The sequence below is a fragment of the Elephantulus edwardii genome, unplaced genomic scaffold, assembly GCF_000299155.1.
Source record: "Elephantulus edwardii isolate Elephantulus edwardi_28Jun2011 unplaced genomic scaffold, EleEdw1.0 scaffold00024, whole genome shotgun sequence".
NCBI lineage: Eukaryota > Metazoa > Chordata > Mammalia > Macroscelidea > Macroscelididae > Elephantulus > Elephantulus edwardii.
Genome location: NW_006399774.1, coordinates 2,286,658 through 2,303,900, shown reverse-complemented (window position 1 = coordinate 2,303,900; position 17,243 = coordinate 2,286,658). Strand labels below are relative to the sequence as shown.

General features: G+C 41.1%; 1 protein-coding gene across 1 annotated transcript in view; it reads right to left on the bottom strand.

Moving 5' to 3' along the window:
- Nucleotides 1-962: 962 nt before the first annotated feature.
- CCDC170 (coiled-coil domain containing 170) overlaps nucleotides 963-17,243 on the bottom strand; it is a 159,795-nt gene continuing 143,514 nt past the window's right edge. Inside the window, exons 10-11 of the mRNA XM_006882803.1 lie at nucleotides 6,223-6,459; nucleotides 963-1,163 (exon numbers count right to left, since the gene is read on the bottom strand). Coding sequence (XP_006882865.1) covers nucleotides 963-1,163; nucleotides 6,223-6,459 — 438 coding nt within the window. The remainder of the gene's footprint in view (nucleotides 1,164-6,222; nucleotides 6,460-17,243) is intronic.

Here is a 17,243-nt window from a genome sequence, read left to right as displayed (position 1 = left end):
GTTATAGAGAACCGAAAGTCCTCAGAAAATTCTGATCCTTTAAAAATACTGAGTGAGATCAACTCTGTTCAAACTTTAAAAATTATCACTGGACACAATGTGATTAAACCTTTCAAGCAGATTAAGTTTCTTATGGGACTTCTGGTTTGTAAGAGTGGTGCAAATGGTTAATGAACTTGGCTACTAATCAAAAGGTCAAAGGCTCGAGTCTCTCCAGCATACAGCAGAAGAAAGGCCTGGTGATTGACTTCCAGACCATCAACCACTACACATCCTACGAGGCCAGTTCTCCATGTCACCGACACGCATGGGCAGCCATGAGTGGGAGTGAGCCAGGAGTGGCAACTGGGTTCTGCTAATTATTTTTTGAGAAAACCATCTATGTTCTTTTCCTAGAACTCAGACACTCTAGGATGTAATTCTCAAGTGTAGGGGTGTTTTCCTTCCTTTGTACAAGAATACGCCCAGGGGTCTCTGGGACGGTGGAGCAAGGCCTTTGTCGTGAATAGACGTGCTGTTCTTTCTACTCTCATTGGGATAGAGAATCCCCTCTCTGAGTCCCACTGAGGTGTAAATAAAAAACAAAAAAGCTTCTCCACACGGTCGTGATGGGAACAGAATTGATTGATGCTAAAGCCAATGACCATAATAAATGCCTCAGGAATGCGAAATTCCCTACCTTCATTTCACTATTTACATGTTGTGGAATTATCTGGAGTAATCTAGTAAAATTCTTCTGGGTCCTAACATGCTAACAAACGATAGGTGGTGTTAGTACTGAGCATTTCTATCAGGCTGGCACCTTTGGAGTTGTAGCTGTGTGGTGTTTGTCAGTGATGTGTTCTCATTAGTATCGTGAAAGTACGCGATGTTCACACAGTGATCAAAATTCAGAGCCACGGGGAACTTGTGGACCTGATTCGTGTCCTTCTCTTAGCTCCACCTCCATCCTAAGTGGCTGTTCAGTGAAGAGGTTTCAGGGCCTCCTGCGGGTGCCTGTCTCGCCCAGCTATCATGCCTTTGAGGCAGGCGCAGGTGACAAGGTGGTGCTGCTGCGAGTGGATCAGCCTCTCGAGACACTTGATGATCTCGTAGTCAGGAAGCGCGAGACTGGTCACCTTCAAGCCCAGCATCTGGGAAACCACTTCCTTGAAGTCCGTCAGCTGCAAAATCAAACACAATCACATTACCTAGAGGATGAAATGTACCATGACAGCTGAGCCAAGTGCTACAACAAAAACAAACACAACCATGGGAACGCAGATCTGCACAAGGTAAACAAAGCTTTTGCCAGGAAATCAATTTGACCTGTGGCAACCCCATGTCTGTCAAAGTAAAACTGTTCTCCATGGGCTTTGACTAAGGACTGTCCTCTTTTATGAAGTAGATCACCAGGACTTTATTCTGTGTCACCTCTGGGTGGAGTCGAACCATCAACCTTTTGTTTAGTAGCCAAGGTTAAGACTTTTTGCACCACCATGGATTCATGTAGGCAAATTGCTTATCTCACTATAGTGATAGGCCACTCACATCTATCCTGCTAACTTCTTTCTGAAATCTCCTCAAGTTTCAATCTTCTGGGAGTTCCTAACCACTCCTCTGATTAGCCAGCTAATGTGGTGTTGGCTACCGAGTCAAGAATCGAGGGTAAGAAATGGAAGAGACTCTGACCGTGCTATGATTCCATTTCCTCACCCGGGGTTGGAGTAACCAACTCAGGTTAGATGGAGTGAAGACTGTGCTGTAACTCCACACAGGAAGACTTGTTATGCAACAGTTGGCCTTGTCAGAAGATAATGTGTACTACATGGTGGAATTCCAAGTGGGCAGTGAACCTCCAAGTAATGAGAACAAACGGCCAGAGAGACACAGAGGATGAAAACAAGAGAACTTCTAAAACCTCACCCTACTCCCACAGATTTCCATTCACAACCCAAACCACTATATTAATCTCAGACTGGAGGCTTTTGAAAGATAGGCTGTCTCCTCCTGTTCGATTTATTGCCTGTGAAAACCAACTGGAGGGTCAACTATATGAGTTGATTCTGACTCGATGATACACAACAACGGCATGGTGCCTTAATAGGCTAAGTGTTGGGCTACTGGCTGAAGGTTGGCAGTTCAAATCCACCAGCTGTTCCACTGAAGAAAAATGAGGCAGCCCCTTCCAATTACAGAGATTTGTACACCAGTGTTCATAGCAGTATTATTCACAATATCAAGAACATGGAGACAGCCTAAAATGTCCATCAACAAATGACTGGATTGAGAAATTATGGTACATTCACATGATGGAATACAATGCAGCACTCAGGAGTAATGTTCTTTTTTAAAATACTGTGCAACATGGGAGAGGCTAGAAAGCATTAGGCTGAGTGAAGGAACTTGGGCACATAGAGCAAGCCGTGTCTAAGAGCATCATTGTAAAAACAGAAGGATAATCAGTAAGATGGGTATAGTGATCCAAGGAGGAAAGAGGACTGGGCAGGGGGCAGAGGGTGGTGAGGGGGGTGGAAAACTGCAGAGTCACACAGTTTGGTGGGTGAAGGGAGGGGACAGAAAAAAATACCATGTACATGAGTGAAACACAATATAAACAAATCATTGTATGTGAACCAATTAAAAAAAAAATGATGTGATGATGAAATCCATGGGGACGGAGTGTCATCATGAGTCAGAATCTACTTCACAGCAGTGTGTTTGGCTTTTGTTTTGTTTTGTTTTGTTTTAATAATGCTGAAGTGGTTTTAGGGGAGCTTCCAGACTAAGGTAGGAGAAGCAAATGCCTGGTGATCAACTTCTGAAAAATCAGCAGTTGAAACTGTTATGGATCCCAACAGGGTGCCAGAGGCCAATGGGACAACAGCCCATCAGTGTTAGTTCTCTCATTTCTACTCTACTAACTTATCTCTGAAATCTCCTCAGGTTCCAGTCCTCAGTGACTTCATAACCACTTCTCTGATTATCCAACTAACATGGTGTTAGTTACCAAGTCAAGAACTGAGGTTAAGAAACTGGATAAGACCCTGAGCTCCCTATGACTCCGTGTCCTAACCCAGGGTAAGGATTTGTCCATTAAAAGCAGAAATCTCTTGCTGTACAATGGGTTTTTTTAGTTCCTTGTTTTTCAGTGCTGTGTAGTATTCCATTGTATGAATATATCATATAGTTTTTCTATTTATGCATTTGTTGATGGGCACTTGGGTTGCTTCTATCTCTTTGCTATTGTAAATAATGCAGCAGCAAACATGGCTGTGCACATATCTGTTTTGATGGTGGTTTAGGTTTCTTTAGGATATATCCCCAGTAGTATCATTGCTAGTGTACCTATTTCTAACTTTTTGAGAAAGCGCCAAACCATCTTCCATAATGGTGGCACCAATTTACACTCCCACCAGTCGTGAATAATGGTTCCAATCTCTCCACAACCTCGCCAGCATTTATTGTTTGTTGCTCTGTTGAACTTTGCTGTTATTGCTGGGCTGAGATGATATCTCAGAATCAATGTTTTTATTTGCATCTCTCTGATAGCTAGAGATTTTGAGCATTTCTTCATGTGTTTGTCTGACATCTGAATGTCTTCTTTGGTGAAGAGTCTTCTCATATCCTGGGACCATTTTGCTATTTGGCTGTTTACCTTTTTCTTGTTGAGGTACACGTCATTCTGCTGAGTGAACTATCTCAGTCACAAAAGGACAAATACTACATAGGACCACTGTTGTAAAGCTGGTCTGACATGAGGGTTTTGGAGAAGAATAGGATAAGAGTGGATAGATAATGAACACTGCATTAGAATAGGGAAAGGAAAGAAATGTTACAAGGAATATATAATTAGACATTATATATATACAACACTAGCCCAGAATAAGAGGTACATTGCAAAGAGGACTGGGAGTGGGGAGGGAGGTAATTGTGAAATAATGAATGAATATTTTTCCTAAAAAAAAAAATGAGGGGGGAGGGGGGAGGGGTTTGTGCGGGGAGAAGGGTGCAACAATGAATGAATGGAATTCCAAAATCTCTGTAGACGTTCATTGAAATGAAAAATAAACAAACTAAATTTAAAAAAAAAAATGAACCGGGAGATGGGGAAGGGTGGGAGGGAGGAGAGTAAACAATGCAACAATGAATGAGTGAAAATCTAACTTTTCTGTATTACTTTCATTAAAATCACAATTAAAAATTAAAATTATAAAATTAAAATTTTATTTAAAAAAAAAACAGAAGCTGAAATCTCAGGACTGAAGAAACATGCCTGAAACCCCTTTGAATTCCCATTAGCTGGTTTCTGTGGTTTAATTCTAAGATAAAGCTGAAATAGATAAAGCAGCATTGGCTGACAACACCCTGATGCCTTCCGTTTTAGAAAAGGGGACACAATCTGAAGACATCCAGGAGCGCGCCCCCCAGACTGATGAAAACGTTTCCCTCATACCTTGCTCGCCCTTGACTGGGCCAGAGCTCCCCAGGCACCGCTGGGGGCTTTCTTTCCCAGCTCACTCACTCTTACACTCTGCCTTTGCCCAGCTGGGCCTGACACATGAGTCAAAGCAGAGGCAGCCAAGGAGAAAAACAATCCCAGGATCAGAGTCCACTCGTTGCCCTTTGAGCTGCAGAAGAGAGATGAAAGCCAAAAAAAAAAGCCGGCTAGGGTCAGGCTGCCCAGAAGGATCTTTATGCGCTTGACCCCGGAATGTCCTCCCCAGATGGAGCGCCCCAACCTGAGGCCAGCCAGCCCACCTCTGCTGCTTTATAACTCAAGTCTGAACCGGGTTGACCAGCAAGCCTGTGGCCACTGCTGAAGATTTACAGCTATTTCCTTCCACAGATTGCACCTTGAGATAAAGCTCCAGTCCTGATCCCGAAGCTCTGGTTAACATTAGAAAAATTGGGATGAGAACTGAGATGCTTCAGAGACAACCCTGGGCATCATAAAAAAGCCTCGCCCCAGACAGACAGACAAGCTCTCTACTCCCCCAACACAAGCTTCTTTATTTCCAGGCAACTCAAGGCACAAAATGAGAATTCTGTTTCTCTGCGGAGTAAATTCAAAGTTACTGGCAATCTTAAAAAAAAAAAAAAATACTGGTTGTTAGAGAGCTCTGGTGGCCTAGTGGCAAGAATGTGTACTGCAATCACAGAAGCCCTCGGTTCAAATCCACCAGATGCTCTGCTGGAGAAGGAGAAACAATCTCCTCCTGTACCAGTCAGATCTGATTTGATGATACACACACACAAATAATAATAAAAAAAAAATACTGGTTGTTGTTGTTGTTGTTGTGCACTGTAGAGTCACCTGCGACCCATAGTGACTCTATGTACAACAGCTCTGAAGGCTACCCTTTTCTGAGCCAGTCACACTGACCCAACACACCAACCCCCACTGACTCAGTTACTCTATCAACCCACCTCATCTGGGGTCTTCTTCTCTTGTCCTGTCCCTCCACCCTTCCAAGCATAATGTTCTTCTCCAAGGACCAGTCCTTCCTGGCCACATGCCCAAAGTATGTGAAATGGGAACTTCAAAATCCTAGCCTCAAAAGAGAAACTTGGTTTCAGCCTCTCCAAGACAGACCTATTTGTTTTCTTGGGGGTCCATAGTATGTTCTAAACTTTTCTCCAGCACCACAACTCAAAGGCATGGATTCTTCCGTCATCCTTAGTCAATGTCCAGCTCTCTGATGCAGAGGAAGTAATTGCTAAAAAGATACTAAATGACATGGAAATCTACTGACATCAAACCCCTCAAAAGACAAATGCTGCATAATGCCACTGTTGTAAAATGGGACTGACATCAGGGTTGGGGTAAGACTGAGAAAAACTGGATAGATTATGTAACCTGCATTGAAACAGATGAGGGAGAGAACAGTTTAAAATCGATATAGATAGGGTATTGTGGTTACCACAGGAATCCAGAATTAAGATTGCATAGTGGAGTGCATTTGGGGCGGGGGGGATTGTATACTCATGAGGGAGTTTATCTTTTGCTTTTCGAAGAGAAGAGCAAACTGGGGTTGGGGGATAGAGAAAAAAGTGCAACAATGAATGAATGGAAATCCAAAATCTCTGTAAATGTTCATTAAAATTAATAAAATAAAATTTTTTTTAAAAAAGAGAGAGACTGAAAACTGTTCTTGAAGCACCCTGAGTTCAAATATCCCACTTTTAAAGTGTCCTGCCATTTCTGAAACAAGGTGGCTTCTCCGCCTGATTTCTGCTCACCTGCTTTTCTCTCTTTTCCGCCTCTTCCAGAGATTTCCTTAGCGTCTTCACCTCACTGGCGACCACGTCCATCATGCTCCGGGCCCTCTCCTTGTGCTCCTTCGCCTCATGCTCGCTGCTGTCAAGCTCTGCCCTCACTGATAGGAGCTGCTTCTCCGCTTTCTCCTTCAGCTTCTCCAGTTTGTCCCTGGACTTGCCAAGGTCTTCAATGGTTTTGGTCTGCTCCAAAGTTTTAATCTAAAGAAGTCCAAAAAAATGTAAATGATGTCTTAGGTATTTGTTAGAGGGGAAACTAGGAAAATAGATAAATCGGCAGTTGGGGGAATCCACTTAACTTTTTTTGTGAAAATGAATTTTAGTTCTTAGTTCACAGTGTAGAAGGGTGTGGGCGAAGAAGAGTTCAGGAAACACTGAGTAGGAGAGATTATCTCTTAAGAATGACTAGAATTTTGGCAAAAAATACAGGTGATGGTTCTACATGATAAATGTAATCAGTGTCACTGAACTGTACAGGTAGAAAATGTTGAATTGGCCGATGTTGGTTGTGATGTTAAAGTTACGTGTCAGTCTGGTAAGGCCATGATTCTCAGTGGCTCTGCAGATGTTATATAATCTCCTCCCATTCTGTGATCTGCGGTGAGCAGCCAATGAATTGGAAGGTGAGTTTTCTCAGGGTATATCCCAAAGACAACATACACAAATGAACGACTGACAAAACCTACCCTCTGTCAGCCCTGGTATCTGTGTCACCCTCTAACCTATGATTCTTGGGTCTTGAGCCAGCATCCTGGGGTCTGACCTGCAGATATTGGGATTTGCTAATTCTCACAACCCCATGAGAGCAGCCTTCTATCTGACTTGCTGATTTCAGGTTCTTCACTCCCTGCAACCACGTAAGTCAGTAGAAGCCTCCAGCCTGAAATCTGACCCAAAGATTTGGGACTTGGCCATCTCCACTGCTGCCTAAACCATTACTTACACACACACTTAACTAGTTTTCCTCCACAAAAGAATTCAGTCTAAGACATTGTGTTATATATATATATCTATTTTTACTGCAATTAAAAAAACTAAAAAAATATAAATACATCACAAATGTTCAGAGCAGTGTAAAACCTAATCATCAATAACTAAAAATAATGCAATGCTCATCATTTAATTAATGAATAATCAAAATGTGGTCTACCCCTAAAATACCATAAAAAGAAATGAAACAGTAATTGCTGTTACCACATGGATGAATACTGGAAATTTTGCAGACAAAATACATTGTATAACTCCATTTTTATAAAAAAAAAAAACGTAGAAAAGGCAAATCCACAGTAAATTCATAAGCAGTTATCAGGGGCTGAGGACACAGGAGTGGGCAGAAACTACCAATGGCTGTGGTTCCTGCTTCTACTGAGAGAAATGTGCAGCAATTAGACAGTGATGATGGTTGCACCACCGTGACACTGCACTAAAAACACACACAATTGTCCTCTTTAAAAGGGTGAATTTTATGGAATGTGAATTATAGATCTACAAAGCTGTTATTTGAAGGAAGGTGCATTAAAAAGAAGCCTTAAATAGCATCAAAATGAGCTCCTTTGGAGTACTTTCTCTATGTATATAAATAAGTAAATAGGCATGGAGTAGACAAGAGCACAGACCAGGAGAACTCTGTATCCAACATTGAACTTAACCATTCACAGCCCATAGGAACACACTTAAAGAGGAAGTCTACTCTTCTGTTCTAATTTTGTTGACAAGCATTTTGAAACTGGAAGAAAGCTAAATAAAAGAGAGCAAGCAATGAGTATTTTGGTCTTCTCCCTTCCCCGTCACTCCCTCTCTCCAGCCTAGCTGTGTCCACTCCCATGAGATTATTCTAGAAAAGAATCTAGGTTGCAAGGGAAGCTTGTCAGGGCTGAAGAAAACCAGAGAGGCTAAAGTTATCTACATGATCAGGAGATGAGGATGATGTGGGAGGAAAGATAAAAGGCTCTCTTAGCTTGCTGGCCAGCAGGGACTGTGTTTTGGAAAACCTTGGAATGGTGAAGAGGGGAAGAGGGGAGGCACCACTGCCTTGTAAGCAATGTGATGAGAGAAAAAGAAAAAGAAAAGAAAAAAAAAAAAGCACCTTTAAGAAATCTTGCCGGTCTAACTAATGAAATTCACCTTTGTTTTAGTGTTTTGTCTTGGTTTTGTTTTTAAATAAAATTAACAAATAGCTTATAGGTTTTGCACTGGCAATAATTTATTAAAGAGTGTGTTTTACGAGCTACATTTCGAGGAACTGCTGGAGATTAAAATCTTCAGTTTAAAGTGCACCTACCTTCTCTGGAAGATCTAAGTGCCAAAATTATAGCACAGGAGCACAAGTTGACCTGCTTTAATCTCTGAAGGTTCTTACAATACCGCTAGACAGCCAGAGGAATTGTAGGAGCTATTCTAAGACTGGAATCACAGCAAGATATGAAAAAGAAGTGTATGTGAGCTCTTTGGAAAGTTAGATGAAAAAGTGGACTTATATTGCGGGACCTCAGAAAAATTAAAGGATACAAAGTTAAATACCTGATGAAGTCAGAAACTAGAAATGAAACTGTTTTGTCTGGAGGTTTTTAAAAATATTTATATATATAAATGTTTTACTTACAATGTTTTTATATATTGTTTAATACATCAGATCTTTCCCATTTCCTTATCCAATCCCTCTCTCCACCCATCAAATTGTTTGACCCTTTGATTAGCCCCCATGTCCATCCTCACCCTTCAGCTACCCATCCCTCAGATCCTCATACACATTTTACTAGTTATCTTTTTATTTCTACAATAATGGTCTTATACCGTATTTGTCCTTATGCGACTGAGTTAATTCACTCAACATAATGCTCTCCAGTTCTTCCCATGTTAGGTAGTGATTTACAAAATCATTGCTCCTGCATACTACATACTATTCCATCATGTGAATGTACCATAACTTCTCAATCCATTCGATTGTAACTGGATATTTAGGCTGTTTCCATGTTCTTGCAATGGTGAATAATGCTGCTATGAACATTGGTGTAAAAATCTCTGTTTGTTCCTCAGTTCTCATTTTCTCAGGGTATATGCCAAGCAGGGGAATAGCTAGGTCATATGGAATTTCTATGTTCACCTTTCTGAGAAAACACCAAACTGCTTCCCAGGGTGACTGTACCATTTTACAATCCCACCAACAGTGTATAAGAGTTCCTATATCTCCACAACCTCTCCAGCATTTATTACTTGTTGTCCTATTAAACATTGCCACTGCTACTGGAGTGAGATGGTATCTCATTGTGGTTCTGATTTGCATCTCTGTTATTACCAGTGATTTTGAGCATCTCTTCATGTGTCTGTTGATCATTCAAAGATCGTCCTCTGTGAAACATTTTTCCGTGTATTTTGCCCATTTTGTAATTGTATGATCAGGTTTTTTGTTTGGTTTTTTGTTTTGTTTTGTTTTGTTTTGTTTTGTTTTTGTGGAGGCCCTGTGGGATTCTGAAATGGTATTGCCAAATGTTTGTTTCCAGAGAGTAGGTTTTCTTTTCACTCTGCTGGGAAAAGCTTTTGATGTGCACCGGGATTTAATCTTTAGAAGGTCCTATTCATTAATGTTATCCTCTCCAGATTGTGCACTTCTGGCTGTATTTGGCAGTCTCTTTATACTATAGGCTAGGTCATCTAAGCTTGATCACAGTTTGTCTCTGATGAACTTTATGGTTTGAAGCTTTACTCCCAGGCCTCTGATGCACCTTGAGTTCATTTTTGTGTGTAATGTAAGATGTGGATCCTGTTTCACCTTTCTGCAGGTAGCAGTCCAGTTTTGCGAGCACCAGCACCATTTGTTGAAGAGGTTGTCATTTCCCCACTTGATCGGTTTTATTTCCTTGTTGAATATCAGTTGACCTTAGTTAGCTGGGTAGAAACTCATTTTTAACCACTATCACCTGGTTTTAATTGGTTTTGGTCAAACATTTTCCTAAGTGGTATAGCACTGGTATATCCATTTGCTGTACCGAGTTAACTCGTAGTTGCTGTGATGCTAAACACTGTGACACTGATGTGTCAAATGTGATAATCGTTACCTATGGTGGACAGTGTTTCGTGGAGCTCTCCAATTAAAACAAGCTTGGAAGCAGGAGTGGCATATCCGCTTCTGAAATAGCTTGCTTCCAGAAACTTTATGAACTTGGAGAAACAATGAAACTTATACAGGTGTTCAGGTCTTTTGTTCATAGGGTCACTATGAGTCTTCTATGACTTGATGACACTTAACAACAGCAATCACACAACAAGTACAGTTGTGTCATCTGCATAACGCAGGTTATTGATGAGTCTCCCTCCAATCCTGATGCCACATTTCTTTTCATAAAGTCCAGCTTCTCAGATAATTTGCTCAGCATACAGGTTGAACAGGTATGGAGATAGAATACATCCCTGATGCACTCTCTTCCCAATTTCAAATCATGCAGTGCTCCTCTGCTCTGTTTGCACAACAGCCCCCTGATTCAGGTATAAGTTCCTCATGAACACAATCAAGTGCTCTGGGATTCCCATTCTTCTCAGCGTCAGCCACACCTTGTCATGATTCACACGGTCAAATGACTTTGCATAGTCAATAAAGCATAAATAGACATTCTTCTGGAATTCCTTACTTTCAGCCAAGATCCATCTGACATCAGCAATGATATCCGTGGTACCCCAGGCTCTTCTAAATCCCACTTGAACTTCTGGAAATTCCCTATCTATGTACTGTTCCAGCCGTTTTTGAATGATCTTCAGTAGTATTTTGCTTATTTGTGATAGTAATGATATTGTTCAATCATTTACACATTCAGTTGATCACCCTTCTTGTGAACAGGAACAAATACAGACCTCTTCCAATCCATTGGCCAGAAAGTTGTCCTCCAATATTCCTGGCATAGGCTGGTGAGTGCATCCAGGGCTGCATCTGTTGTTATTTGAAGCAAGTCAATTGGTTTCCCATCGATTCCCGGGGCCTTATTTTTGGCCAATGCCTTCAATGCAGCTTCCACTTGCTCTTTCATTATGATTGGCTCTTGTTTGTACGGTACTTCCTGAAATAAAGTGAAGTGAGGAGGATTTGAAGCACTTGTTGCAGAAAATCAAGGAATGTAGGCTTCAGTATGGATTGTGTCTCAATATCAGGAAAACAAAGATTCTTACCATTGGACCGATAGACAGTGTCATGATGGAGAGGAGATTGAAAATGTCAACAGCTTCATCTTTCTTGGATCCACAATTAACACCCTTGATACAAGTTGTCAGGAAATAAGGAGACACCTTGCACTGGGAAAATCTGCAGTTAGGGACCTTTCCAAAAATTCATGCCTTTGAAGTATGGTGTTGGAGAAGAGTCCTGAATATTCCATGGATGGCCAAGAAAATGAATAGATATGTCTTGGAGAAGGTGCAGCCAGAGTGCTCTTGGGAGGCAAGAATGATGAGACGTTGCCTCACATACTTTAGACATATTGCTAGGAGGTGTTATTCCTTGGAGAAGGGCATGATGTTGGGAAGGGTGGAGGGTCAGTGAAGGGGAGGAAGACTCTCAACCAGGTGGATTGACATGGTGACAGCTGCAGTGGGCTCTTGTGTGTCAGGAAGTGTGAGGATGGTGCAGGACAGGACTGGTTCAGATCTTTTGTTCATAGGGTCACTATGAGTCATACTCAACTTGATGGCATCTAACAACAACAGCAACATCCCACAAATGCTGAAGGTAATTCCTTTTCAGACAGAGAGGTGTCTCTAACAGATAGGAATGGACAAGTTCAAAGCTTTTGAGCAGTCCCAACCAGAAAAGATCTAAACCTCTGGGAAACAGTAACTGAGACTTGCAACAACCACTGAAGCTTTAAAAGTGAGCAAAGCACAAAATTCCAGCAGCTAGAGGAAATGCCTCAGCCTTGGGTCATGAAGTGGTGGCAGCAGAGTAAACACTGGAGAAAGGAATATCCTACACACAAATACAGCTCTACATGGCTATCTTTTTAAAAAAAAAGAAATTTATTTAAAATTATTATCAATTTTCAGTAAAAATTTACAGAAATTTTGGATTTCCATTCATTCATTGTTGCCCTTTCTCCCCTCCCAACCCTCCCCCACTAGTACACCACCCTCTTGGAAAAGTAAAATTCTTTCATTGTTTAACAAACCCTTCCCCAGGTCCACTCCACCATGTAGCTTTCGCTCTGGACTCCTGTCATGACAAAAATACTGAACCACATATCTATTTTAAACAATTTTCTCCTTCCTCTGTTTCAATACAGTATACATTATTGAACCCATCTTTCTCAGTCTCCCCCCAACCCCAAGGTCAGTCCTGTTTTACAACAGTGGCACCATGCAGTATTTGTCCTTTTGTGACTGAGATATTTCACTCAGCATAATGTCCTCCAGGCTCACCCATTTTGAATAATATTGCATGAATTCCTTGTTTTTCAATGCAGTGTAGTATTCCATTGTGTGAATATACCACAGCTTCTCTATCCATTCGTTTGTTGATGGGCACTTAGGTTGTTTTCAACTCCTTGCTATTGTGAACAAAGCCACGATAAACATGGTTGTGCATATATCTACTTGGATGTCAGTTATGGTCTCTTTGGGGTATATTCCCAGTCGTGGAATTGCTGAGTCAAATGGTATCTTTATTTGCAACTTTTTGAGAAAGCGCCACACTGCTTTCCACAGTGGTTGCACCATTTTACACTCCCACCAACAGTGAATAAGGGTTCCAGTTTTTCCACAACCTCACCAGCATTTATTGCTTGCTGTTCTGTTAAATTTTGCTATTCTGACTGGGGTGAGAGGATATCTCATAGTTGTTTTAATTTGCATCTCTCTTAGAGCTAGGGATTTTGAACTACAAGGCTATCTTGAAGATCATTTGTGAGTTCAAAATCATCTGAACCTACATTTACATATGAGCTCTGTAATAGAAGCCAATGCACCATGGAGATGGCCCAGTCTGCTTTCTGCCCACTTCATGAAGGGGAACTGTCCCTATCAATAATATCCATAGTCCCAAACAAACAGCTACTTGGTCAGATACGCCATCTCATATGCTCTTGCACCTATTTCTATGAATCATTTGGTCCATTAGTTTGCTGTTGACGCACAGATTTCACTCACAGTTGTGGGATTTATTAGGGAAATAGATTGGAGAGTAGGGAAGGTGAAGAATATCATGTATGAGTCCAGGTTTAGTCCAGCAATCCCAAACCAGATTATCAAGGCATAATTCCTCAATTAGTGACTGTTTAGGTTCCATATACTAGCACAGATGCAAGCCTCTAGTTTCCTCAATCTTCCAGCAAACTTTATCTCAGAGCAGTTGTAAATCAACATTTCCTTCAATCATCCAGCAAGCTAAACCTTAAACTGTAGCACAAATGCAGTGTCCCTCTGGTTACACTTTGCCGCAGTCTCTTCACAGCAGTGCCACAGTCTCCACCCTGTCTCTACCATTGTCACCAGAGTACTTCACTCACAGTATGAAAATCAACTCACTTATATTGGTCCCACAGCTGTTGATTATTTGCAAGCCCATGTATCTGCAGTTCAGGTAGCTGGAGATCATGCCATCCAATGGGAGCTAATGCAATGGCTAAAAATATCAATTTTTATGGTTTCTGACACCACAGACTGTATTTCAGATACATACATAATATAGTATCAGCTCAGTGTTAGTTCTTGAGTATGATAATTGTATTGTGTTTGTTTATACAGAAGAATATTTTTGTTCTTCAGAAATAATGCTAATTATTTAAAGGTGGAATATCGTTATAACTGTAAATTACTATCAAACCATTCAGTAATTCAAATCTCTATCTGTTGACCCTCTGGACAGTCAGCAATGAAGGTCTGACGCGACAACAATGAGTTAGTTTGAATTTACCTATCGGCCCATCTAACGAGGCAACATACATGCATCAGAGAAAATTAGCCATCGAGATAAATAGTATAAAGGTATTCATAATACTATGTTTGCAACTGTTCTGCAGACCTGACATTTTTCAAAGTAAAAAGAAACCTAAGAAGGAGCATGTATTAATCATCTATCAGTAGAAGTTATTTAATAAATAAACAACACTACTGTACATAGTATATTGTGTAGAATATAAAACATTTTACAAGTTAGAAACATGATGAAAGTGAACTAAGTATCAACTTTAAGACCAAGTGTCCAAGGATCTCCTTTTTCTTTAAAATCATCTTGCTGCTGCAGAGACGATGCATCAAAGCAGTAAGTTGTTGGGATTTGGTGGTTGAATTCAAAGCTTTGCGTTAGCACAGGAAGAGATACACTCAGCTTTTCTGTCTAGGTTGGAAAAACATTTCCACTGGGCTGTCAACCAAAGGATGGAACACAGCTTGGAGAGCTACAAGTCCATGAATCAAGTCCTAATGAGAAGATTTTCTAGCCAAGAATTTCTGAGAAGTATGAGCCTTTATCACAATCCTACCGCCTGTCTGGATTCCTGCTGTCAGGGAGTACGAGTGGGTAGTGGCTCAAGCCAAGCCACCCGGGTAGAACCGGGGCCAATGGCAACGATGGAGGCCTGGTCCTCATGAACTCTAACTTTAAACAAGTGCAGTTCCGGGGTGGACAAGGCTAAATCATCCTCAATCTTCATAAAGAAGCTTCTAAGAGCCAACACACCGTTTGGCTAGAGATTGTGCTCCCCAATTTTCTTCTGGTGGAAAAAGCTGGACAAAATCAAGACCCATGGTTCCACTCAGATCCCAGCTAGTACGACAAGGGTCTGAGCATGTTTCACTTTCCTCAAATATTCTCCTAGTGGCTGCCTGCTTGCGGAGAAGCATTTTAAAATCCGATAATCATTCATTAGTTTTCTAGGGCTTCCATATGAAGAACCACAAGACCAGTTGTTTAGAACAAAAGAAATCTATTGTCTCCTATTTCTGGAGGCTAGAAGGCCAAATTTACGTTGTCAGCAGGGCTATATACTCTCTGAAGTTTCTGGTGGGAGGTCCCTCTATTCTCTCCCAGCAGCCTCAGGCATCCACTGACATGTGGCAGCCTCACTCCCTCTCAGTCTTCCATCTACATGTTGTCTTTGCCTGTGTTTCTCCATGTCTCTTCTCCTTTTATGAGGACCCCAGGCATTATTGAATCAGGAGTCCCTATTTCAGAATGAACTCATGTAAATCAATTACATGTTAACAAGACTTATGTTAACCAATTACACCTGCAAAAGCTTTATTTCCAACTAAGTTCACGTTTGTTTGGATTTGAATGTTTCTCTTTTAGGACATGCAAATCAACCCATAAGAAATTCTTTCTCTTGTCATAACAGCTGAAGAGTTTAGGAGGCGAGGTGACTGAAAATCTAAAGCATTTTCTCTCCCAGAGGTTCTAAATTCTCCAGCTCCCGGGTTCTCAGGAAGCTACTCTGTAAACAACAGCCTGTGGGAGTCACAGGCTCACTACACAGAGATAACAAAGAATTCTGCTTAGCCCCAGGGAGAAGGGGGAGTGGGGAAGGGGCAGCAAAACAGAACCATCTCCCAGTGGCCAAAAAGATACTGCACCCAGGTTTAGTTAAAGGAAGATGCTAATACTCACTATCGCCAAGCATCTACACTCCTCTACCTTTCCCCTGCACATCCCGGGAAACTTCTTCCTGGCTGAGTTGTTCGAGTGTTTTCTTTCCCCAGATGTTGGAAGTACTAGAGCAGCCCAGGAGGCTCGATGGATCTATATAATCAGAGCTGAGTCAGAGACAAAGCAGAACAGATGCACCAAGACTTAAAAGAAGAAGCTGCAAAAAACAAACTGGTGCCAGGTACCACAACAGTAACAGAATTTTGTGCTGTTTTCTGAGATTTTTGTTTTGTACTTTTTTTTTAATGGAGTGTTCTGGATGTCTATTATTTTTGTTCCAATGACTGCAGAGCCTGGAAAAGCTGTTGCTGCTATTGATGCATAAAACACTGCGATTGGTCTTTTTATATAAATATATATATATATATATATATATATATATATATATATATATACACACATATAATTTGAATTTTTGGAAACTAGCTGTGCTGTCAACTTTGGAAAAAGTATCCCAGTTGTACCATGTTGAGTTGGCATTGTACAGAAATTAACAGCCATATTGGTCTAGAAATGTTAAATTTTTTTTTCCATTTGTACAGGGGTAACGCATTGTATTAAATATGTAAGGTCTTATCTACATGGGTTTGATTACAGAAACTAATATTCTCTAAATAATGAACAAAAAAAAAAAAAAAAAGAAGCTGCAATGATTCTTGGGAAAAGTTCTAAAGCGAGGAAAGCGCATGAAAGGCAACTGTTTTCTGAGGGAGAGATCAAGAGAGCCAGGAAGTGGAAGGGGAGATTTCTTGTGGTTGAAGAATGTCATCCGCTTGTGGTCTTTCCTTGAGGGACACCAATGACAACAAGCGTGACTTTCCATTGGCTTTTGGTTGTGTAATTATTGATTTCTGGCCATAACTCCCTGTTATGATTGGACCATGTGGTGCAGGCTGATCAGTGGTGCCTCTGCACCAAATGTGTGGTCTTTCTCTCTTCCTTATGGCTGGCTGCAAGTTGATGTTGAACACCAATGAGTTGAAACCTACCCATAACTGACCCCCATTGGATTACAAGAGGCAGTAAGTCACACAGGAGTTGATTGTTCCTCTCGCTTTCACACAGTGACTGGTGAATTCAAGCGATGTACTTTTGGGTTTGTAGTGTAAGTAAATGAGTCTTCGCATTCCAAATGTGTAGAAATCTCTGAATTACATTACTCTGTGCCCAACTACAAGGCTCTAATAAATCCCCACTTTCCATTTCCCTGTTAAGTTCTGAAACCGGCTGCCTGTGAGGCACTTGTTTTCTCATCTTAGCTACCTCAGAACAGGAAAAACAGACTATTGACTCTCTAACCCAATATCTCCAGCAAATTGAAAAAGAACAGCAAGAAAACCCGACACCCTTTAAGAAAACTGAA